The 25,846-nt window shown below is 41.8% G+C and overlaps 1 protein-coding gene across 1 annotated transcript in view; it reads right to left on the bottom strand.

Moving 5' to 3' along the window:
• IL13RA1 (interleukin 13 receptor subunit alpha 1) overlaps nucleotides 1–23,339 on the bottom strand; it is a 78,752-nt gene extending 55,413 nt beyond the window's left edge. The window contains exons 1-4 of the mRNA XM_032258343.1: nucleotides 22,929–23,339; nucleotides 9,616–9,755; nucleotides 3,311–3,449; nucleotides 279–399 (exon numbers count right to left, since the gene is read on the bottom strand). Coding sequence (XP_032114234.1) covers nucleotides 279–399; nucleotides 3,311–3,449; nucleotides 9,616–9,755; nucleotides 22,929–23,010 — 482 coding nt within the window. The 5' untranslated portion in view covers nucleotides 23,011–23,339. The remainder of the gene's footprint in view (nucleotides 1–278; nucleotides 400–3,310; nucleotides 3,450–9,615; nucleotides 9,756–22,928) is intronic.
• Nucleotides 23,340–25,846: the final 2,507 nt, after the last annotated feature.

Genomic DNA, 25,846 nt, shown 5'->3' with positions numbered 1-25,846 from the left:
CCTGCCTCAGCCTCCTGAGTAGCTGGGATTACAGGCACGCACCACCATGCCCAGCTAATTTTTTGTATTTTTAGTAGAGACGGGGTTTCACCATGTTGACCAGGATGGTCTCGATCTCTTGACCTCGTGATCCACCTGCCTTGGCCTCCCAAAGTGCTGGGATTACAGGCGTGAGCCACCGCGCCTGGCCGACTGTTCTTTTTTTTAACTAGGTTGGATCCAAAGGCTCCCAACACAATTACAATCAGTCTTCCAGTAATTGTACTGTACATACTCACCAATAGTAGAGAGTATAGTTAGTGTCGGGACTGGCATTCCTTCCAGGGAGCCATGAACACTTCATGTAGCTCAGGTTGTGCCAAACGCATTGAAGCTCAGTCACAGCAGACTCAGGATCGCCTAGAATATCCAGGCCAAGAGTTTAAGACCCTTCTTTCCTTGTAATGCAAAGTAGAGATCACTCTTTGGCAAAGGGGATAATGAGAGTGCTTTATGTTGCTTCGTCAGAAATTAAACTCTTCATCTCTCACCCCATTTTACCCAGAAGTCACCCAGGATGGAGAAAACCCAAATCTAATTTGTTCGCAAGCTTCTCTCTTACCTCATGATACAAAGAAAACATCTTCTCTATCACTGAGGGACCCTAACTAATATCCCTTACTGGAAAGAGAGATAAAAGATCAAAAATCATTTCAATCACAGACAATATCTACACAATTCCTAAATGAATGTGGATATACAAACAACCCTTACATATATACCTGTCTTAAAAAAATTTACTGAGGTACAACTTAAGTTTCTGTCTTTTGATCAATACTGACACATCTTTTTTTTTTAATAAATAAACAAACAAACAAACATTCAGTCAGGCAGGGTGGCTCACGCCTGTAATCCCAGCACTTTAGGAGCCCAATGTGGGCAGATCATTTGAGGTCAGGAGTTCTACAAGAGCCTGGCCAACATAGCGAAACCTTGTCTCTACTATAAATACAAAAAATAGCCAGATGTGGTGGTGCACACCTGTAGTCCCAGCTACTTGGGAGACTGAGGCACAAGAATTGCTTAAACCATGGGGGTGGAGGTTGCCACGAAATCTTACCACTGTACTCCAGCCTGGGTGACAGAACGAGACTCTGTCTCTAAATAAATAAATAAACATTCCTCCTGAAGCAATTCTGGGGAAAGGTAAGCCTAACTGAACTCTTAGTAGTTGCCTCTTAAGTGTCATGACTTTAGGAGCCCTAATATCTTTCTGACCTAAAATCTCTATCTTTAGTTAAGGTATAACGTCTTTAAACTAAACATTTCTGTTTAAAATGTAAACCTGTTACCCCTCATGATCCTTGAAGGGGTACTACACTAAGCCAAAATCAACCATTTTATGTCACAGTATAGTAAAATAATTATTTTTTTTTGAGACAGAGTCTTGCTCTGTCACCCAGACTGGAACGCAGTGGTGTGATCATGGCTCACTACAACCTCTGCTTCCCGGGTTCAAGTGATTTTCCTGCCAAGCATGTGCCACCATGCCTGTTTTTTTTTTTTTTTTTTTTTTTTTTTAGACAGAGCCTTGCTGCCATGAGGAGTGCAATGGCTCGACCTCAGCTCATTGCAACCTTCACCTCCTGAGTTCAAGTGATTCTGCTGCCTCAGCCTCCTCAGCAGCTGGGGTTACAGGTGTCCACCACCACGTCCGGCTAATTTTTGTATTTTTAGTAGAGATCAGGTTTCGCCACGTTGGCCAGGTTGGTCTTGAACTCCCAGCTTCAAGTATTCCACCCGCCTCAGCCTCCCAAAGTGTTGCAATTACAGGCATGAGTCACCAGACCTGGCCAGTTTTTTTTTTGTTGTTGTTTGTTTTTTTGAGATGGAATCTCACCCTTTCGCCCAGAATGGAGTGCAGTCATGTGATCTCAGCTCATTGCATGCTCTGCCTCCTGGGTTCAAGTGATCCTCCTGCCTCAGCCTCCCCAGTAGCTGGGATTACAGGCACGTGCCACCATGCCCGGCTGATTTTTGTATTTTTAGTAGGGAAAGGGTTTTGCCATGTTGGCCAGGCTGGTATCAAACTCCTGACCTTAGGTGATTCGCCCGCCTCGGCCTCCCAAAGTGCTGGGATTATAGGCATGAGGCACTGTGCCCAGCCATTTTTCTTTTGTTTTAAACTCCTAAGGAAAGGAGAATAGGACAGGTAAGTTGTTTCAAACCTCTTGGCAGTCCTGAATTTTATAATTTTACAAACAGCACTTCATATGTTTGTGATCAGTACAAAGTAGGTGAATGGAATGGCTTAGAGCAGAGGCCACATAGAACTAAGGACTAAAGGTAAGAGATGGGGCCCAGCCCTACCCAACCAAGGGACAACATAATATATATAAATGTAATATATATAAAACATTCACTCTTTGCCAGGCACTATTCTAAGTACCTCACATATATTGACTTATGTAATCATCCCAGTAATCATAGAAGATAGATACCATTATCATGCCCATTTTACAGATGAGAAAACTAAGGTACAGAGGGGCTAAGAAATTTGCCCAAGGTTATACATCTAATAGCTGGCAGAGCTGGGATTTAAACTTAGACAGTTGGTTTCTGGTAGCCCTGCTCTTAATCAGTATATACTACTCCCCTGTATATAACATAAGAGCCAGAAGGACATTTGGTGAGGTGGGACTGGGGAACAATGATCAACCTCACTACTTGACAGCTTTTCCTAGGGCTGTCTTGTATTATCTTGTCTAGAGTTGTATTGGAGCTAGGCCAGCATAATATTTTTCTTTTTAAACATGCTTTCCCAAATATATGCTGCATAGCAAACTAATATCATATATAATGAGTAAGATAGTATTTTGTGTTTTATTTTTAAAGCACGGGCCTAGAATATAAAGACATACAGCAAGTCACTCAGTTCATTTCTTCCTCATAAAATGGATCAGGGTAATAGTACACGCCTTATTCACTTCACAAGATAAGCTTGTAAAGCTCGATTTAAGAAAGTGTGGGGTGTGCGTGTATGCGTGCGCATGCACACGTGCGCTCATGTGCACGCACACACACGTGTACATCATTTTAAAAATTATTAAATGTTATATAACTATTAGGCATTGTTATTCAAGTTGTTTGTAAGCTTCTTCGAGGCAAAGACACACATTTTCATTGAGCTGGTAGCACCTAGTACAATGCCTGGCACTTATTGACTCAGAAAATGTTTGAGAATTGAATGAATTAATGAACAATGCACAAAAGCAATGGAGCATTCAGATTCATTCTCTAAACACCAAGAAATAGTGCTTTCACTTGTTACCTTCCGGGGGTGAGATGCATTTTTCAACCAAAATGCTAGGCTTCTCACTTTCATTGGTGCTACACTGGGATCCCACTTGCAGACAAATCCTCTCATTCAGGGGCACTTCTTTTGAACGATGAGTTTCTGGAGCTATTTTCTAAGGTTAGAAAATTGTAAAAGGCATTGCTTCAGCAAACACACACTTAAATAATAAAACATTAGCATGTCCAAATGTGCTTTTTTTTTTTCAAAAATGTTCTCAATTGGTATAGATCAGTGATTCTCAACTGGGGGTGATTTTGTTCTCCCTGCTACTCTCAGGTACATTTGGTAATACTGAACTTTTTTTATTGTGCTAACTTGTGAGGGGGAGGCTACCAGCATCTAGTGAGCAGGGATCAAGGATGCTGCTAAACGTACTACAATGCAATACACATGACAGCCTGCCTCCTCCTACAACAAACCCTTCACCAAATGTCAGTAGTGTCACCACTGAGAAACCCTGGTGCAGATAGAACAATTTCCCACATTTTAGATGTATAAACATGAAATTTACCTATAAACCTACAATGCTAACATATCAACTCTCTAAAAGCAATTTTAAAGGAAAAATATGATTTTCAAAATTCACTTAGAAGTAGATGCACTGTACCACGAAAATTAAGATAAAAAAGGAAGGCATTAAGAATCCAGGAATCAGGCCAGGAGCAGTGGCTAATGCCTGTAATCCCAGCACTTTGGGAGGCAGAGGCAGGTCGATTGCTTAAGCCCAGGAGTTGGAGACCAGCCTGGGCAATATGGCAAAACCCCATCTGTACAAAAAAAAAATTGGGCAGGCATGGTGGCTAATGCCTATAGTCCCAGCTACTCGTGAGGCTGAGGTGGGAAGATCACTTGAGCCCAGGAGGGAGAGGTTGCAGTGAGCCAAGATTGCACCATTGCATTCAAGCCTGGACAATGCAATGAGATGCTGTCTCAAAAAAAAAAAAAAAGAAAAAGAAAAGAAAGAAAAAAGAGAATCCAGTAATCGTGGTTACTTCCGGGTAAGGAAATAAAGGAGGGGGGCCTGAGAGACTTTTCATTAAACCTCTTTCTCTACTGTTTGACTATTTTGACTACCTCATATACATATATAAATTTCAAGCATTGCTATATGTGCTGAGTATATACACTCTCATTCTGAAAAGTAGGTAAGCTTTGTGGAGCCACAGAAAGCCAATTTATAGACACCATAGAGAAATCACCAATCTGGTTACTATGACTTAGAATAATGAGATTAATGGGCTCTCTGGGAAATTAACATTTCCGAAATTGACGGAGTTGGAATAATTAAGAATGGAGCTGCTTTTAATCTGAGCTCCAAGGAGAGTGCTTCCTGTTTTGCAGTAGTTTCTAACTCAAGTTAGAGATAGTATTTCCTTTCATCTACGTGTTGACGGCCATGAAGTGGAAAATTTGCCACAGTTAGTTCTATCTACTACCCTAAGCAGCTATTCTGCCATGTCACATACCTGCTGCCAGCTGAGCATGAGGGCAACTGTGAGATACCCCCAAAACCAGGACATATGGATGGCCTGTGAGAATTAGTTAGCAAGTCAACAATGAATAAATCATAGCAAGGACACAAAAACAAAATCACTTTATAGAGCCAGAATAGCTTAGGTCCAGTCAAGACAGCACTCTGAAAAGGGAGTTGGTCAGCCCTGGAAGAACAGAAAAAGAAATGTCTGCCAGCAAAATCCTGACAGGGAGGAAAAAGAGGGTAATATAGGAATGTGAACATTGAATTTTTCTGTCCCACTAGCAAAGATGTTCACCCTCAGTGGGGCCTCCAGCTATTCTTAGACAAGTACATTTTTACAACTAATTTCTGATTCCTCACCAAGAAACCTACTTAACATTTGGCTTCCCATACAGGCTCTGGCTACAGGGATGAAATGCACCAGTTATGCCAACAGAAATCTTCCTAGAATGCTTCACCATTACCATTTTCACAACAAAGTAAAAAATTAGCCCTTGAGAGATGCATGTGTGCTGAAAATGAGGTTTCTGAGTACGTGAAACTGACGACTTGCCTCCAGGATCATGGTAATAGTGGCAAATACAAATCTTACCAACTTCACAATTTTACTAAGCACAAGTCCTATATATCTCTGAAGTAGCCACCCTTATCCAAGGATCCTTGGCAATTCTTGTTTGGAAGCTATATTTTCCCTTTGAAGACACCAGGGGAAAATGTACAGTCTAATGTCAAATTAGACTGTACAAATGTAGCCAGATTAGAATCATGATGAAAAAATCCCAGTTTTCTTATTGTTATAGACATTGTTCCAGTTAGAGAGCTATGGAGTTTTCGTATACAGAAATTATCACAATGGAATTTTTAACTTAAAAAATGCCTTAGTGGTCAGGCATGGTGGGTCATGCCTGTAATCCCAGCACTTTGGGAGGCCAAGGTCACCTCAGGTCAGGATCACCTGAGATCAGGAGTTTGAGACCAGCTTGGCCAACATGGCAAAACCCCGTCTCTACTAAAAGTACAAAAAAGCCGGGTGTGGTGGCTCAAGTCTGTAATCCCAGCACTTTGGGAGGCCGAGGCGGGTGAATCACGAGGTCAAGAGATCGAGACCATCCTGGTCAACATGGTGAAACCCCGTCTCTACTAAAAATACAAAACATTAGCTGGGCATGGTGGCGTGTGCCTGTAATCCCAGCTACTCAGGAGGTTGAGGCAGGAGAATTGCCTGAGCCCAGGAGGCGGAGGTTGCGGTGAGCCGAGATCGTGCCATTGCACTCCAGCCTGGGTAACAACAGTGAAACTCTGTCTCAAAAAAAAAAAAAAAAAAAAAAGTACAAAAAAAAAAAAAAATAGCCGGGTGTGGTGGCATGCACCTGTACTTCTAGCTATTTGGGAGGCTGAGGCACAAGAATCACTTAAACTCAGGAGGCAGAAGTTGCAGTGAGCCAAGATTGCACCAGTGCACTCCAGCCTGGGTGACAAAGCAGACTCCATCTCAAAACAAAATAATAAAATAAAATAACATAAAAGATAAAAAAAATCCTTAGTATCTAAATCTGAACCTTATGCTTTAGGCATATGAATAATAACATAACTTAGAAAAGGGACAGCAGAGGGAAAGATATTACAAATGATAATTTTTTAAAAATATCTTTCAAAGTTCAAGGTAAAGAATATTAAACTGGCACTAATAAAGTAGGAACCCAGATTATCAACAGCTGTCAAGTCAAGCATATCTCTCTGTATCACTCAAGAAACTAAATTCCTTGCATCAGATCTTTTTTTTCTTTTTCTCTTTTTTTGTTTTTGAGACAGGGTCTTGCTCTGTTGCCCAGGCTGGAGTGCAGTGGCATGATCTCAGCTCACTAAAACTACCACCTCCCAGGTTCAAGTGATTCTCCTACCTCAGCCTCCTGAGTAGCTGAGATTATAGGTGCGCACCACCATGCCCGGCTAATTCTTGTATTTTTCATAGATACAGGGTTTCACCATGTTGGCCAGGCTGGTCTTGAACTCCTGACCTCATGTGATCAGCCCACCTCAGCCTTCCAAAGTGCTGGGATTACAGGTGTGAGCCACTGCACCCAACCCTTCCATCAGATCTTAAGGTATGTGTGATGGCTCCCACGTGACTTTTGGCTTTGGTGAATCATCCTCAATGTTAGCTGCTGTATGATGTTACACTCCCCAGGGAATCTGGTTCCCTTTGGAAATTTATCAAAAACCAAGGCAAGAGTCCTGAACTGATCTCCCCAGACCAATGTTCACTTGGCCGGAGTGCACCTTTCTCAACCCCAGAATTCCTTTCTCAGAAAGAAAGGGACTTAGCTTCAGCATTTGCCTATTTGGATGCTTGGCCTTTTGATTAGTTCTCCTAATGGGACTTGCCTATCTCTTAGTGATAAAAGATATATAAAGTCTGATGCCGGATCCTTCTTCTACTTCCAGCTGAGAAACTATTAGACACTGCTTTAAAAATGGTGGTGGGCAGCCATTTACACTAATCTTTTCTTTTCCAAAAATCCTCTGCAAATCCCCATCCCTCATCTTGATGAGCCTCCAATCTTAAGATTGAAAATGACCTCAAGAGTTTATCTCATTTAGCAACTTGAGACCTTTGAACAGTTTCATAATCCCTCTAATGTATAAACTATCATAGTACCATTTCTTCAATATGCTTTAGGGATAAATACACCTCAGTTTGGCCCGATGATGCTAATGCTGTACCCGAAGGACAGAAAGAGGAGAGGAAAATTACTTCTGCCATTCATTTTCAGCCTCAGGATGATAAACTTCAAAAGGTCCAGACAGGACATCTCCTATCACTGATTGGAAGGAATAATCCATGTTTATCACAACTGCAGGAATGATGACCATCAATGCTATCGAATGGCTAAAATAAATAAGCTGGCTTTAGGCAGAGGTCACCCTTTTTGGTCTCTATCTAGTTTCTTCAGGGGCAAAATGGAAGAAACAAGATTAAATGATAACATTAGGCTGAACCAAATAATACTGAAAACATTCAAATATTTTGACCCGTAAAAGTGGTAATTTCACATGGCTCAACCTAACAACGGTAATAATCATAAAAGCTAACAATTACCTAGCACTAACTCTGTGTCGGTGCATTACAAAGCTCATCTCCTTTAATGCACATGCCATCCATATTCAGTAGGTACTATTATTACCCCCCAACACACCCATATTTTGCAAACAAGAAAATGGGAGCTCAGAGAGGTTAAGTGATTTGCCCAAAATCAAACAGCTTGAAACGGGAAGAGATAAAATTTCACACACAATTCTATCTGATTCTACTGCCTCCTAAAGTTACATTTAACTCTGAATTTCTGTACGTACACTGAGGAAATAGCCCGATTTCTGGGCTAGAATACCAGCCTGCCTACCTGATTAATCCTTGACAGCTTAAGGAAGAGGGACGTAAAGAGTAATCTCTCTTTAGGGTTTCAATTAGACACTTAGGTGATTATAGGGTTTACAGCCAGAGGCACTTAGGGTCTTAGAAATTCAGAGAATGAATTTCTCAAGGCTCAATTACCAAAAATCACCACTAAGACTCCAAATGCCTAAGGCCCTTCCTTCGGAGGAAAAAGATGAAGTCAACAATATGTAAAGGCAAACTCCAATCTCACTGCTAGTAGTATCAGTGGCTTCCACATTTAGAAGACCTCTTTTAAAATGTAAATATTTCTGACAAGCCTCAATTCTTTACCAATTAACGCCTAAGCCCTAAGCCCTAAGTAACATAACACCTCAGCAGGACAAGGGAGAGGAAAGCAGATTTGCAAATTTCCCTCCAGAGGAAGAGCATGTTCCATCATGACTATTAAACTTTTATATACATTATTTTCTGTGTCCCAGAATGCCAGGGAAGTGAGTAAAGCCATACTTTATAAATAGGAAACAAAGGCTCAGAGAAGTTAAACAATTTATCCCAGGCCATAGAGTCAGCTAAGAGTGACAGTGCCAATCAGAAGCTAGTTCTCCTGGCTCTTTTTGCCACCAAAGCTGCCTGAACTTGGTGCTTTTACAATTCACTGATGCAAAGCACTGTCACTAATAACTCCTCATTCTGCCTACTCAAAATCCTGGATGAATTCAATCCCAAACACCCAAGCCCCTCACCGCTGCTGGCAGCCTGCAATAAACACACACATACTGAAAGAAGGTATAAAAAGATAAAAAGCAGTTGCATAAGATTATCATAAAGAACCTGAAATTATCCAAACCTATTAACAAAAATTCACTTATATCAGTTGACTAGAAACCTTGAAAGTCTTCCTCATTTTTCCCCGGGCATTAGGGAACCCTCTACTCAAGTACACCTGCCACTGACATCTTATTTTTTCACTTTCCACATGGCCATTTATTTTTACACCACATAGTGCTTGTATATCTATTTGTCCGTGTGATTAGCAAGATGGTAAATGTAAAAATTTCCTGAAAAATTAAGTGTTATATAGATACATGGTGATACAGCTACATGAAGGAGCATAGGAACAAATTTAACAATAACATAATTATTTATTGAGTACCTAAGAGAAAAATATATCGAGTATTTTCTGTCAGAGCAATCTCAATTGCATTTAATTATCAAATAATTAGCAAATATTTTTAAGTGTTCACTTGTCTCAATAGTTGCTTCTACAATTTCCCCAATTGAAATGTAAACACACCCCAAAATACAATTTCCACTTTGATGTAAGATTAGAATTTGGCTTATTCTTGGCTCTAATTCATAGCGTTCACTTTACCTCATCAATATAACATGTTGCAGAAAACTTACCTTATCCTGCTTGTCGCCAAAATGACTAAAATACCATAGACTACAATTTGGGCTGGCTCCCTCTGGTGGATTCCATGTCCATATTACTGTGCAGAGGTTTTCAACAGAGACACTCAAATTTGTCACAGGTGGCTGAGTTTCTGTTCAAATCAAGCACACACACAAAAAACCCAAATTTATCAACAGTATTTTTAATGGTCCGCCTAATTCTCCCAAGTCCTGGAAGGCAAGATAATAATAGCTGAGTTAACAATACCTAACATTTACTGGGCCAGGGACTATTCTAAATATTCCACACATATTAATCCATTTAACCCTCACAACAATCTTTGAGATAGGGACTAGTATTAGCCTCATGTTTTTGTTTTTGTTGTTGTTATTTGAGACAGAGTCTCACTCTGTAGCCCAGGCTGGAGTGCAGTAGAATGATCTCAGCTCACTGTAGCCTCTGCCTCCCAGGTTAAAGTGATTCATTCACCTGGCCTATTATTGGGACTACAGGTTCATGCCACCATGTCTGGTTAACTTTTGTAATTTTAGTAGAGATGGGGTTTCGCCATACTGGCCAGGCTGGTCTCGAACTCCTGAGCTCAAGTAATCCACCCACCTCAGCCTCCCCAAAGTGCTGGGATTACAGGCATGAGCTATCACACCTGGCCTATTAGCCTCATGTTATAGATGAGGCAACTGAGGCAACAGGCAGATTAAGTCATTTGTCCCATATCCCATGGCTACAGTAAATGGCAAAGCTGGGACTGTAACTTGAAAAGTGTGGCTCCAAGGTCACATTCTTAACCACTTTCATAGAGAAGAGTGATATTCTTAAATACTAGTATTTCCAAATTGCTCTCTTCCAGGAATTTGGGGTTCCCTAACCTTGGGATCCACACCTACTCAATACACTGTTCAGGCTGGGCATGGTGGCTCACACCTGTAATCCCAGCTCACTGGGAGGCCAAGTGGTTTGAGCCCAGAAGTCTGAGACCAGCCCAGGCAACATGGCAAAACTCTGTCTATACAAAAAAGTTACAAAAGTTAGCCAAGCATGCTGGTATGTGCCGATAGTCCCAGATACTGGGGGGTTAAAGCAAAAGGATCACCTGAGCCTGGGAGTTTGAGGCTGCAGTGAGCCAAGATCATGCCACTGCACTCTAGCCTGGGTGACAGAGCAAGACCCTGTCTCGAAAGCAATGACAACAACAAAAAAACAGCTTGTTCAAAATCTCAGCAGTTCTGTAAGTTTAAGAAGCTCATCTTTAATTCCGCTTGCTAACATGACCTGGTAATTGGTTTTTTATAGCTTTTTTCCAAAGAAGTACTGAGAAAGAGATTTAGCAGCCTTTGTTCCCCTGAGGTCTGACACTAAACAGCTGGAGCTAGAGCTTGACTAATCTGAAGAGGGAAGAGAAAGAGGAGGAACTGTGAAACATCATTTTAAACTTTCCTGAGAACTCCTGAGACCAAAACTATCAAAATCATCACCCAGAAACTGGGTGAGGGTTATAAAGGACCCCTCTGTCCTATCTTTGCAACTTTTCTGTAAATCAAAAATTATTTCAACATAGAAGTTTATTAAAGTTATTAGAAAATAATTCCCCTAAATTTTCTAAAGTGATGAACAGAATCATTATTAATTACTTAAGGATTATAGTAATAGTAATTTACCAAATGATAGAGTTAAATCTTATACTCTATGCTAATACTTTGGAGTGCACTGGGCCTGTTACATAATCAGCGATATTTATACTGTTACCTTCCTCTCTAACTGAGCAAAAAATTCCGTTTGTCCCAAAATATCAAACTCACAGGCACTATGTAGTTGAGGTTTCTCTAATAGTCAATTTTATACATAGCAGCTACTTGGTCAGCAGTCTACAAAGGCCCTTGACCCTCAATATTCATTCCCTGGTGATTATTTAAAAGTCTGAAAACAACAGATGTTAGCATGGATGTGGAGAAAAGGGAATGCTTATACCCTATTGGTGGGAATGCAAACTAGTTCCACCACTGCTGAAAGCAGTTTAGAAATTTCTCAAAGAACTTAAAATAGGCCAGGCACAGTGGCTCATGCCTATAATCTCAGCACTTTGGGAGGCTGAAGTGGGTGGATCACTTGAGGTCACTAGTTTGAGACCAGCCTGGCCAACATAACGAAACCCCGTCTCTACTAAAAATACAAAAATTAGCCGGGTGTGGTGGTGTGCACCTGTAATCCCAGAAACTCAGGAGGCTGTAGCACGAAAATCAATTGAACCCATGGGGTAGAATTTGCAGTGAACCAAGATCGCACCACTGCACCCCAGCCTGGGCAACAGAGCAAGACTCTGTCTCAAAAAGTAAATAAATAAATAAAGAACTTAAAACAGAACTACCATTCAACCCAACATTTCCATTACTTGATATATACCCAAAGGAAAATAACTCATTCTAGCAAAAAGACACATGCACCTGTATGTTCACTGCAGCACTATTCACAAAAGCAAGGACACAGAATTAACCTAAGTGCCCATCACCAGTGGACTGGATAAAGATAATGTGGCACATATACACCCTGGAATACTATGCATCCATAAAACGAATGAAACCATGTCCTGTGCAGCAACATGGGTGGAGCTGGAGGCCTTTATCCCAAGTGACTTAATGTAAGAATAGAAAACCAAACACTGCATGTTCTCACTTATAAGTGGGTATTAATCATTGAATACACATCATCATAAAGATCAGAATGACAGACACTGGGGATCACTAGACAGGGGAAGTAGGGAGGTGGGCGTGGGGACCAAAAAACCACCTGTTGGGTACTATGGTTACAGCCTAGGTGATCGGATCATTGGGACCCCAAGCCACAGCATCATGCAGTTTACCCACGTAGCAAATCTGCCCATATACCCTTTAATCTATGATAAAATTGAAAATCAAAAACAATTCATTCCCTCTTCTAACACTACTATCAATAGCTTTTCCCAAGGTCCAACTCTGGGAAGGAGCAGCCCACAGCAGGACAAGGCCCTGTGGAAGCAAATAATTCCTATTGCACTGCATTAAAACTCAGCTAGTTCCGGGTAGCACCAATGGCTTAGGCAACAATGCTATTGTTAGGTTTTAAGTGATTAAAAGAATGTATGGCTATTCCATTTTGGCCTTTCTAACACCATATCAACGACATTTTTGAAGACAAATCATTTGTCAGGTAGAGAGCCTCTAATAAAAGCATTGTTCCTACAGGAGACTACAATTTACTGTAGGATTATCTGCCTTATTCTGCAGTTTCCAGAAACACATCCAAGATACCTAGTTTAGCATTTCCAGTGCCTAGTTTAGCATTTCCAGTACTTTCCTCACCCACCTACCTCCTACCCCCATACAAAAATTAAAGCCCTGATAACGAAAATATACCTATTTGTGGTTGACTTCAATTATACTCCAATTTTCAAGGTAATTTAAGACCTTTTAAAACCTACTTTAACCTCAGTTTTGGAATAAAATAACAGCCTGCCCTATATTCAGTCTTTCAAATGGGATTAATATTTTCCCATCTGTTTTGAAGTGTCCTTTTGGTCAGATCTTCTAACTGGTTTGCATTTTGGGCTTCGTGGGGGCTATCTGCCATCCTTTTTCTCTTCTGGTTCCCTCCGTATCTCTTGATTTTTCTACTTCCTACACTTTAAACACACAAGCATGGATTCCAGGAATATGGCAAGAGTAGGAAGCACCAGATATCTATCTCCTCACCTAGATAACAATGGTAGCGGCAGAATCTGTTAGATGTAACAATTTTGGAAGACTCCGGAGTTATATTAGGAAACACTTATACTGAAGGCTTGCAATTTCCAAGGAAAGGCTTGAACAGCAAATTGCAATAAATTTCGATCAATGTCAGCTTTTACATAGTAGTAACTGCACATCCTTCATCCCCAACCCCATGGCAGGCAGCTGTGCACATGTTCCTGGAACAATCTGCACAGAGATTGTGGGCTATGTGGGCAGAAGGACTCTGTCTGTCAAATATCGGGGATCTGTATTCTGATTACTGATTGCTGCTTCTGATCACAGAGGTACAGGCAAAGAGGCTGGCAACCATTGTGGTCGCACCTATCCTCATTGTTGCAAGCCCCTACCTATCTAGCTGAAGTGATTTCTAGAAGATATAAAATAATTGTGCTCTTCCCATGCCACCTCATTTTTCTCCTTTTCCACATTTGGGAGCCAGGCATTAAAGATTAGAACATTCCAAAACAACTACAGAGGCAAGGTGGCTCATGCCTACAATTCCATCACTTTGGTAGGCCAAGGCAGGAGGATTACTTGAGGCCAAGAGACAAAGACCAGCCCTGGCAACATAGCAAGATCCCATCTCTACCAAAACAATTTTTTGTTGTTGTTGTTTAAATTAGCTAGGTGTGGTGGCATGAATTTCTAGTTGCAGCTCCTCAGGAGACTGAAGAGGGAGAATCACTTGAGCCCAGGGATTTGAGGTTACAGTGAGCTGTGATCACACAATTGCACTTGAGCCTGGGCAACAGAGCGAGACTAGGTCTCAAAAACAAAACAAAACAAAACAAAATGAAACAAAACTATATATACAGGGAAAAATAGAAAGCAACCACACATGCTCAGGGAAAGCCCAGAAAAAAACCTGAGAAAACTTTAAGTTTGTACTTCAGGTTGACCTTCAACACAGAGACAGCCTACAACAATAAAAAAAATAATAAAAACAATAAATAAAACAATACAAAAAACAGCAAACCTGGGGGAAGGGGACAATCTGGTTTCCAGAGAAACCAGATTTAAATGACCAGTTTTTAACAAAAAAAAATCACAAGGCAGACGAAAAAACAGGAAACTATGGCCTATTCAAAGAAAAAAAGTTAATCAACAGCAAACCTGTCCCTGAAAAAGACCTGATGGCAAATATATTAAAGAAAGATTCTGAAATAAGCATCTTCAGATGTTCACAGGACTAAAGAAAGATTTGGAGAAAGTCAAGAAAATGATATGTAAGCAAAATCAAAATATCCATACAGAGATACAAAACCTAAAAAAAGACCAAAAAGAAACTATGGAGCAGAAAAGTACAACTGAAATGAAAAATCCATTAAAGGGAATCAAAGGTAGATTTGAGCAGGCAGAAGAAAGAATCAATAAACTTGAAATAGGACAATAAAAATTACTGAGTCTGAGGAACAGAAAGGAAAAAAGATTGAAGAAAAGTGAACAGAGTCTAAGAGACCTGTGGTACACCATCAGCAGACCAGTGTATGTATTACGGAGGTTTCAGGAGAAGAAAGAGAGAAGAGGGAGGAAAGAATACTTGAAAAAATAATAAGCCAGACATGGTGGCTCATCCCAGCACTTTGGGAGGCCAAGGCAGGCAGATGGCCTGGGTCCAGGAGTTCAAAACCAGCCTGGCCAACATGGCAAAACCCCAGTTCTACTAAGAATACTAAAATTAGCTTGATGTGGTAGTACACATCTGTAATTCTAGCTACTTGGGTGGCTGGGGCGGGAGAATTGCTTGAACCTGGGAGACAGAGGTTGCAGTGAACCAAGATCACACAACTGAACTCCAGCCAGGGTGACAAAGTAAGACTCTGTCTCAAAAACAGAAAAGAAAAGAAAAGAAATAATATATGACAATTTCCCAAATCCAAAGAAAGGCATAAATATAAACATCTAAAATTTAGATGATGCAGTGAAAGCAGTGCTAATGGATAAATTTATAGCTATAAACAATTAGGAAACAAGAAAGGTCTCAAATCAGCAACCTTAACTTTACAACTTAAGTAACTAGAAAAAGAACAAACTAATCTTAAGCTACCATAAGGAAGGAAGTAACGAAGATTAGAGCAGAGATAAAGGAAATAAGGAATAGAAAAATAGAGAAAATCAATGAAACTAAACCTTGAAAAAAATCAACAAAATGGACAAATCTTTAGCTAGATGGACTAATAAAAAAGAAAGAAGGATGAAATTACTAAAATCAAAAATGAAAATAAGTACATTACTACTTATTCTAGAGAAATAAAAAGGATTATAAGAGAGTACTACGAACAACTATACACTAACAAATTGGACAGCCTAGATGAAATGGACACATTTCCAGAAACACAAAATCACCAAAACTAAATCACAAAGAAACAGAAAATCTAAATAGACCTATAAGTAGTAAAGAAAATGAATCAGTAATCAAAAATCTCCCAACAAAAGAAAAGCCCTAGACCTGATTACCTCACAGATAACCGAACACCTAAAGAACTAATACCAAACCTTCTCAAACTTCCTAAGTCATTCTATGAGGCCAGCATTACCTGATACCAAAGCCAGACGAAGACACTAAGAAAATAAAACTATAGACCTATATGCCTTATAAAGATTGACGTACAAATTCTCAACAAAATAGCAGTAAAGTGAATACAGGAGCATATCAAAAGGATTATAGACCATGACCAAGTGGGATTTATTCCTGGAATACAAAGACGTTTTAACATACAAAAATTGATCAATGTAATACACCACATTAACAGAATAAAGGGGAAAAAACTACATGATCATCTCAATTGATATAGAAAAAGCATTTGACAAAATTTACCTTTCATGATAAAAACACTCAACAAACTAGGAGTGTAAGGAAATTGACTTAAAAGTTTTATATGGAAAACCCACAGCAAACATCACCCTTAATGGTGAAAGACTGAAAGTTTTTCCTCTAGGATCAGGAATGAAACAAAGATGCCCACTTTCACCACTCCTATTCAACATAGTACTGAAAGTTCTACCCCAGTGCTCTACTTAGCAATTAGACAAGAAAAAGAGATAAAAGACATCCAGTTAAAAGTAGGGTGTAAAATTATCTCTGCAGATGATATGGAAACACATCCCATGTTCATGTATTAGAACACTTAATATTGTTGAGATGTCAATACTATCCAAAGTGATATACAAATTCAATTCAATCCTTATCAAAATCTAAATGATATAATTTTGCAGAAATAGAAAAATCCATCCTAAAATTCTTATGAAATCTGAAGAAACCCTGAATAGTCAAATAGTCTTGAAAAGGAAAAACAAAGCTGTAGGACTGATACTTCCTGATTTCAGAATTTACTACAAAGCTGCAATAAACAAAACAGTGTTTACTGGCATAAAAACAGACATACTGATCAATGTAATAGAATAGACAGCCCAGAAATAACCATCATATGTATGGCCAAATGACTTTTGACAAGAGTGCCAAGACCACTCAATGTGGACAGTCTTTTCAACAAATGGTGCTGGGAAAACTGGATATCCACATGAAAAAGAATGAAATTGGACCCTTACCTAATACCAAGTAAAACAATAAACTCAAAATGGATCAGAGACCTAAATGTAAGACTAAAATTATAAAATTTTTAGAAGACAACGTAAGACAAAAGCTTCACACCATTGGATTCAGTGACAATTTCTTGGATATGACAGCAACAATGTAGGTAACAAAAGAAAAAACTGACAAATTGGACGTCATGGAAAAAATTTAGATTTGTGCATCAAAAGATGATATTAACAAAATAAAACAATGACTCACAGAATGGAAAAATATGCATAAATCATATATCTGATAAGGGATTAATATCCAGAATATATAGAGAATGCCTAAAATTCAACAAATGAAAAAAGAAACAATTCAAAAATAGGCAAAGGCTTAAATAGATATTTCACCAACAAAGATATGCAAATGTCCAATAAGCACATGAAGGTGTTCATCACTAATATTTAGGAAAATACAAACCAAAACCACAATGAGATACCACCTTACCCCTCCATTAGAATGGCTACTATCAAAAAGTAGAAAATAAATGTTGGCAAAGATATGGAAAAATTTGAACCCTTGTGCATAGTTGGTAGAAATGCAAAATTTCACAATGGACAGTATGGTGGTTCCTCAAAAAATTACAAATAGAATTACCACATGATCCAGTAATTCCATTTCTGGGTATATACCCAAAAGAAGCGAAAGCGAGGTCTCAAACAGATATTCTACACACAAGTTCATAATAGTACTGTGAAATAGCTAAGACATGGAAGCAACCTAAGTGTCCATTGACAGATAAATGGATAAGCAAAATGTGGTATATACATACAATGGAATATTATTCAGCGTTTTAAAAGGAAAAATTCTAACATGTGACACAACATGAACCATGAGGGCATTATGCTGACTGAAATAAGCCAGTCACAAAAAAAAAAAAGACAACTAATATATTATTCCACTCGTGAGATACTTAGAGTAGTCCAAATTATGGAGACAGAAAGTAGAATGGTGGTTGGTTGTCAGGGGCTAGGGGCAGGGGAAAATGTGGAGTTATTGTTCAATGGGTACAGAGTTTTAGTTTTACAAGACAAAAAGAGTTGTGGGGATAGATAGTGATGACAGGTGTATGGCATTATGAATGGATTTAGTAAGACTGAACTGTATGCTTAAAAATGGTTAAGATGGTAAATTTTATGTTACATGTATTTTATAATAAAAAAAAAATTAAGGCTGGGCGCAGTGGCTCACGCCTATAATTCCAGCACTTTGGGAGGCTGAGGTGGTGGATCACGAGGTCAAGAGATCAAGACCATCGTGGTCAACATGGTGAAACCCCATCTCTAAATACTAAAATTACAAAAATTAGCTGGGCATGGTGGCTCATGCCTGTAGTCCCAGCTACTCGGGAGGCTGAGGGAGGAGAACTGCTTGAACCCAGAAGGTGGATGTTGCGGTGAGCCAAGATCACGCCATTGCACTCCAGCCTGGGTAACAAGAGCAAAACTCCATCTCAAAAAAATAAATAAATAAATAAATAAAAAATAAAAAATAAAAAAACACAGAAACCGAAACTTTAAATATAATCTCCAAATGTTTAAATATATACAAATACATGTGAATTGTGTGTGTGTGTGTACAACATGCCTAGACATATACATGAATAAGTGATGATTATACTACTTGTAAAGGTCTCTAACAGCTCTTCATGTAAAACTTCAGCATGGCGTAGCGATTAACAGCACAGACTCTGGAGCCTGACTGGCTGAGTTTATATCCCACTTCTGCTACTTGCTAGCAGGGAAATTACTTAACCTCTCTATTTCTCAGTTTTCTCATCTCCAATATGAGGATAATAATAGTAACCTCTTGCAAAGGGTTATTACGAGGATTAAATGAGTTAATATAAGTAATGTGCTTGGAACAGTGCCCACAGACAGTAAGTGCTATGTGTTAGCTATCTGCTTTATTTCTTTAAGAGACAAAATAATTCTAAAGGGTTGCTTTCGTTTTCTGTTGAATTGATATGTACCCCTGGCCTTTAAGATGGAACAAGTATCCGATCCCTTCTGCCTGATAACCTTCCCTTAGGCACCTAATTTCAACCATTTCTTGGGGATTGCACCACTGACTTCAGAAAGGGGAGTAGGAAGGAATGCAAGTATCTCTGTATCTAAACCTCAAATCCCAAGTGAGTCTGTACAGTCATCTAGCACAACATCCTATTAAGAGTTAACACAATCTACTCTTAAATAAGAAGGCATTTTGCTTAGCTTATAGCTTTTGCTCTCGCCTGTCCAATCACAGCAGCTGGCAGACGCATGAACATTTCGGGAAAAGTTAAGGAAATCACAAGAGTCATATATGAGTCATCTGTCTCCTTCCCTTACATCCACTCAGGCATCGACTCCTGTTCGTTTTTTTCTTGCAATATCTTTCTTAGTTACCCCAATCATGCCAATATGCTCTGTTGTGCCCCATGAGGTGGGAAGATACCAGTAAGTCATGGTCCTGGGCAGGAAGAGTTCGCAGCACATTTTTCTAGTGGAGACCTGCAACCATAGATTCCTGTGTAGCTTCACACTCCAGGAGCTCTCCTACCCATTCAAGTCTCGCTGTTTGCTTCCCCTCCCGTGTTATTTTCCCCATGCTGTGCCGGACTCAGAGCCTTCAAGGATAAATCAAGCTAATCTGCCTGGATTGACTTTACCAATGCACTCTCCTGCCAAGCCAGGCTCCTTCCTGACCACAAAGGATAACTCTTACCCTCATTTTTGGGCCTCTGCTCCTGCTATTTCCCCCACCCAGAATAAATTCCTCACCTACTCAAATCCCACTCATCCAGAAGATCTAGCTCAAGTTTTACATCTTCCATAAAACTATTAACCTTCAGTTTTTTCTCTTTTGAATGCCTATAGTACTAGTTGTTTAAACCACACGGCCCAGACTATAAAGGCAGTCTCCCACATAGTATCATTAGCTTCTTTTTTGTTTTGTTTTGTTTTGAGACAGAGGCTTGCTCTGTTGCCCAGGCTGGAGTGCAGTGGCCTGATCTTCACTCACTGCAACCAACCTCTGCCTTCCGGGTTCAGGTGAGTCTTGTGCCTTAGTCTCCTGAGGAGCTGGGATTACAGGCACCCACCACCATGCCCGGCTAATCTTTGTATTTTTAGTAGAGATGGGGTTTTGCCATGTTGGCCAGGCTCATCTCAAACTCTTGGCCTCAGGTGATCCACCCACTTCAGTCTCTCAAAGTGCTGGGATTACAGGCATGAGCTACTGCACCTGGCCTAATATAGTATCATTAGCTTCTTAACAAGTGGTCTGCACATACTTTCGTGGGTCCCAAGCAGTCCTGTCCTGCTATCCTGGGAGGTATCCAGCTCCTCTGCCAGTCAAGGACTCCCATTACTTCTGCTTGGTAGGAGCACTGAGTACGGTGATTAAGGGCATGGCCTCTGGAATCAGGCTGCCAGGGTTGAAAACCTAGCTCTTCCACTTTGCCAGCTACGTGAATTTGGGCAAGGGTCTTGGTCTCAGTGTGCCTCAGCTTCTTCATGTACAAAATGGGACTAATAACAGCACCTACGGGTTAGGTTTTTGTTAAAGATTAAATGAAATAGCACAAGTAAAGCACTTAGAAAACTGCCAGGCATAAACGCTATATACATGCTAGTTGTAATTAAGACATGCCACAATGTGGGCCATTGAGTGGGACCAATAAAACTAAGCTAGTAATCTAATCACTTTTATAAACACTCTGAGGATTAGAGCTGGAGGAACTCTTAGAATTTACAGAGTTCAACCTCCTCATTTCACAGATGAGAAAACTAACTGCAGCACAAAAGAGAGGAAATGACCAGCCCAGAGTCCCACAGCTGGTAAATATCAGAACCACTAAAACTCAAGTCTCCTCACTGAAGACATGTAATTTTTTTTCCACCGTACCTCAATGCAATTCGATCAATACTTTTAATGGGGAAAGAAGTTTCTGCATTCTAAATAAGCAAGATAAAAGCAAACCATTGTGACAAAACTGATGAAGTTGGGAGTTGCCAGTATTGTCTAGATGGCCAGCTGTTATTTCAGGTGTGTGTGGGAGTGAGTCTGTAGGAGGGAGGGTGCTGGAGAGGCACTGTGAAAATCAGGAGACGTGGCCAGGCGAGGTGGCTCACACCTGTAATCTCAGCACTTTGGGAGGCCTAGGCGCACAGATCACAAGGTCAAGAGATCAAGACCACCCTGGCCAACATAGTGAAACTCCGTCTCTAGTAAAAAATACAAAAAGTTAGCCAGGCGTGGTGGCAGGCGCCTGTAGTCCCAGCTACTTGGGAGGCTGAGGCAGGAGAATCGCTTGAACCCAGGAGGCAGAGAGGTTGCAGTGAGCTGAGATGGCGCCACTGCACTCCAGCCTGGCAACAGAGTGAGATTCCATCTCAAAAAGAAAAGAAAGAGAAAGAGAAAGAGAAAGAAAAAGAAAGAAAGAAAGAAAGAAAAAGAAAGAAGAGAAAAGAAAAGAAAGAAAAAATCAGGAGACTAATGAGATGGGTAACTTTAGACAAGTTGCTTCCCTTCTGTGGACTGCCATGTCCCCATATGATTATGGAAATCAGGTGTCCCCAGATGAACTAGAGGCCCTTTCGGAGCAAGAGTTTTGCTCTACACTCTCAGGTTCTAAGCCAACCTACAGAGCCTGCCTCAGTACTAAACAATTACTGATGGACAAGTTTCAACCCTCCCTCAGGTCTCTACTCAAATGCCACCTTTCAGTAACACTTGTTTGCTTCTGGATCTACCCTTTTTACAACGGCAATCCTCTTCCCAGCTTTGTTTTTCTCTACTTAGCACCCTCAGACATATCATATATTTTACTACACACCCCCCACCCCCGCCAATAGTGTATCAGTTCCGCAGGGCAGGTACCTGATCTGTTTCGCTAACTGCTGCATCCTCCACCCCTAAAACACTGCTTGGCACAGAGCAGGCTATATATATATACATATTGTTGACTGAATCCACAGAGGGCATCATCAAGGTTTCTAAATCAACATTTCAACTTGGATTTCAAAGCACATTGTTAAAAAATGCGATAAGCATATAGGTGTTTGTGTCAATGTGATAATAAAACCCATACAATTTGTGGCTTTCACGGTCACCAAAAACATCCGGAAGGCCACTCCTTCCAGGAGCTGCTCCTAAAATCATTAACTCCCAATTTTTCACAACTGCCGGGTTGATTAACTAGAAGTTATCAAACAGGGTGAGGATATATAGGAACTCTCTGAATTATCTTTGCAACTTTTCGATAAATCTACAATTATCCCAAAATATAAGGTTTATTAAAGAGAGTAGGGCAGCGGAGGGTGGGGGGTGGTGGGCGCATCTGCTGGGACGCTGCTCTGGGTTCCCCAAAGGATTTCTTGGATGCCAGAGGAGGTCATGATCCTCACGTCCATTTTCAACAAGGACTGGGGTGTTTAGAGGTTCCCTTCAACTTCCACCCGCAAGAGTCACCCTTAGACAGTGAGGATTGGCGCGGCCTCGGGCAAAGAGCCCCGGCGCGTACTAGACTCGCCTGGACTTCGGTCGGCGACCCGCCGGCTCTGGCTCCTCATTTCCTCCAGGGATCACAGACGACATTCAGGGCGCTGACCCGCGGCCCTCCGACGCCGTGGGCAAGTTTTGGGACCCCGGACCCGACACCCCCTCCCCCGGTCCTGCAGCCTCCTTGGCTCTTCCCGACGGCGCAAGGGAAGTGCTACGACAAGTTATCGTCCTCCTACTTCGCCGCCGCCACCGCCGCCACACCAGGAGTTCGGGAAAACCCTGCCGCTCCCGGGTCCCACGTCGAACCTGCCCCAGTACTGGGCCCCGGAGATCCCGCGCGGGAAGGGCAGCTCCCAGCTCCCAGCGTTCACCCCAGCTTCGGCCCTCCGCCCAGTGGTGACCTCCCCGGCCTTTCAGCCTTGACCCTCACCGCCCTCTGCCCTCCGGCCTCTCCTCGGACACCGGGGACCGCACTCACCCGTGGGCGCAGCGCCCCCACCCCTGCCGACTGCGCAGAGCAGCAGCACCCACAGCCCGCAGAGCCGCGCCGGCCGCTCCATGCAGCCTCTCGCCTAGGAGCCCGGCTGGGCTGGAGCCTCGGCAGTCCCCGCCTCCTTCGCTCCCTCTCCCACTTCCCGACTCCGCCGCCCTGGAGGCTGGGGGCCGGCTCAGACGGGAAGGGCCGCCCCGCCCACCGGCCTCAGGTAACCTGGGCCGGCGAGCGCGGGCAGGGGGGCGGGGCGGGGCGCCAGCGGCTCTGGCGGCCCCTGCGGTTCCCAAGGCGCGACACCTGGCCCACCCGCAGCTCCCGGGTCCGGCCTCTGACCAAGCAGAACTTCCTCGACCACGTCACCGCCCAGTCCGGACGCTGCCCGGGCCCCCTCCCTCTGCATGACGGAGCCGGCGTCGCGGCTGCCTGCACACTTGCGTGCCCTCGGAGTGCTAGGGGCTGTGACCTGCCGGACACCAGGACAGGGTCATCTGCAGAAAAGAGCCTTGGCCTGGGAGTCTGGAGACCTGGCATTTAGTCCTTGACCTCTGAGCCCTTCTTTGCTAGCGCCGAGTCCAGCGTTAGTAATACCAGACCTACTTTTCTGGGTATGCATGGGGACACTGGCAACACTGTGCTTTGTGAAAAGGACAAAGGGCGTGTTTGAAAGCTGTCAAAACCTAATGTTGATTTTAAAAGGAACATTCCAAACACAAGGGACAGTACCGTACTTGCGTTTTTTAAAGCACACGACCAGCTTTCTACATATTTTTCAAGGGGATGGGAGATGAGTCGAAAGAATACACATTGATACTTAGGCGCCTATGAGGGTCAGTGAGTCTGGGAGGAAGGAAAACAAGAGTCCTTAGGAGTTCCCTGCTGCTGCTGTCACAAATTACTGCAAATTTAGTGACGTGACTTAACAGTTATATTACAGTTCTGGAGGTCAGAAGTGACACTGACTTGTAACCAAGGTGTGGGCAGAGCTGTATTTCTTCTGGAGATTCTAGGAGACAATTTATGTCTTTGACTTTTCCAGCTTCTAGAGGCTGCCCACATTCCTTGGCTTGTTGCAGAACCACTCAGACCTCTGCTTCCCTTACGGTATCTGACTCTGACCCTCTTACTTCCCCTTTTCCCTTATAAAGACGCTTGTGATTAGATTATGTTGACCAGATAATTAATAATAATCTCCCCATCTCAAAATCTGTGATTTGATCATAACTGAAAAGTCATTTTTGCAATGTAAGGGGATATATTCACAGGTATTGGGGATCAGAATGTGGAATCATGGGAAGGGGGCATCATTCTATCACCTTCTCCCAAAAAAGAGTCATGTCTAGATGGATGGTGAGACCCATAATGAGGTGTATTTTGGTTTAATTAAGCCAATGCATATACCTGAAAACAGTTACAAAAAGTATAGCAATAAAAATGCTGATAATATACCTAGTCTAGACCCCACCCAGAGGGCACAGGGATGTTTAAGCTATTCAAAACAAAGGTTCCCCTCTTGGAATTAAGAGTAGAACCCTCAAGTTCAGTAAATATTTATGAAATTCTTCCAGGAATTGTGGAAGACACTCATCGAAAGCAAGCTCTGCGGACAGAGAGCTGCAATCAGTTTGAGGGGCTATGATAAAGGAAAGAGCAAAGAACTGTGGCACACAAAAAGGGTGCCCTATGGGAGAGAAGGAGCAAGGGGAGCTTCCAGGAGGAGGGCCTGCCTGTGCTGAATCTCAGGATGTTGATTCTTGTGGCTAATGGTTCAGAATAAATTCCAGGAGCTGCACGGTGGCATGTACCTGTAATCCCAGCTACTCTGGAGGCTGAGATGGAAGGATCACCTGAGTCAGGAGGTCAAAACCAGCCTGTGAACAGAGTGAGATCCTGTTCTCAAATAATAATAATCCTGGCCTGCATATGCTATTGAACAAAATAATGTTTATGAAAACAGTTTGTAAAGTATCAAAGCCTGTAGAACTGAGAGATATTATCATTATTTCTAAATCCCACACCCCAAATAGGTCAGCCCCTGTGTAACCCAAAGCCTTTCCTCCCCCACCACCACAGACATATACACTTGTTGACATTTGCTATAAACATTATACAATAAGTTTATAAGAACGTTTCCAAAATGGTTATGTCATCTGCCTTTTAAGGAGTCTTCGGTTGGAACAGGAGCCCCTGGGGAGTGGCTGAGTGCCATCATGGGCACTGCTTGGCACAGATTGAGCAAGCACTTAATAAAACGGTAATGGTAGCAAATGATTAGAAAAACAGAGATTGCAACTTGTAATTAGCTTCCAGAAAAGCCTGGAGAATTTGAACATTGTGAGAAAAAAAACCAAAGGGCAGTGTGGAGAGGAGAGACCTGATTTCTTTTCACCAAGATAGCTCCAGTCTGCTGTCCTTAAGACTATATAGTTACTTTCCTTTCTTCCCAACCCTAAACATCGTGCAAAGATTTTTCAAATTTTTGGAAGGGGGTGGAAAGGGCCAGGAATGCTGTTTCCTCAACATAAAACTTTTATTTGTAACCTCCATGTACTGTGATTCAAAGAGTGTCTTGGATTGAATCAGGCCACCTCCCTGGTCTGCAGGAAGAATGAAGACAGATAGAAGGCTTTCCAGGAACTGCAGTAGACAAGGAGCTCTCATTATAGCTTTGTGTAAATCAAAATCATGATGAATCAACATCAAGTTTAACCCTTCAAGCCCTGATAAACTTGGGTGTGAGACTACCAGTGGCCTTTCTTTCACTTCGGCCTCGGGCAGCTGGAGTTCTGCACTGCCCTGTGTACCTAGGCCACTCCGGTCAGCTGTTTTGACCTTTGCCCTTCTTTCTAACTAATGCTTCGTCCTTTTCTGTAACTGGAGGCTGAAAAGGGCATATACAAGAAAAT

The sequence above is a fragment of the Sapajus apella genome, unplaced genomic scaffold (genome assembly GCF_009761245.1).
Source record: "Sapajus apella isolate SASKATOON/1434 unplaced genomic scaffold, GSC_monkey_1.0 scaffold102, whole genome shotgun sequence".
Classification (NCBI taxonomy): Eukaryota; Metazoa; Chordata; class Mammalia; order Primates; family Cebidae; genus Sapajus; species Sapajus apella.
This window is presented reverse-complemented; position numbering and strand designations above follow the sequence as displayed.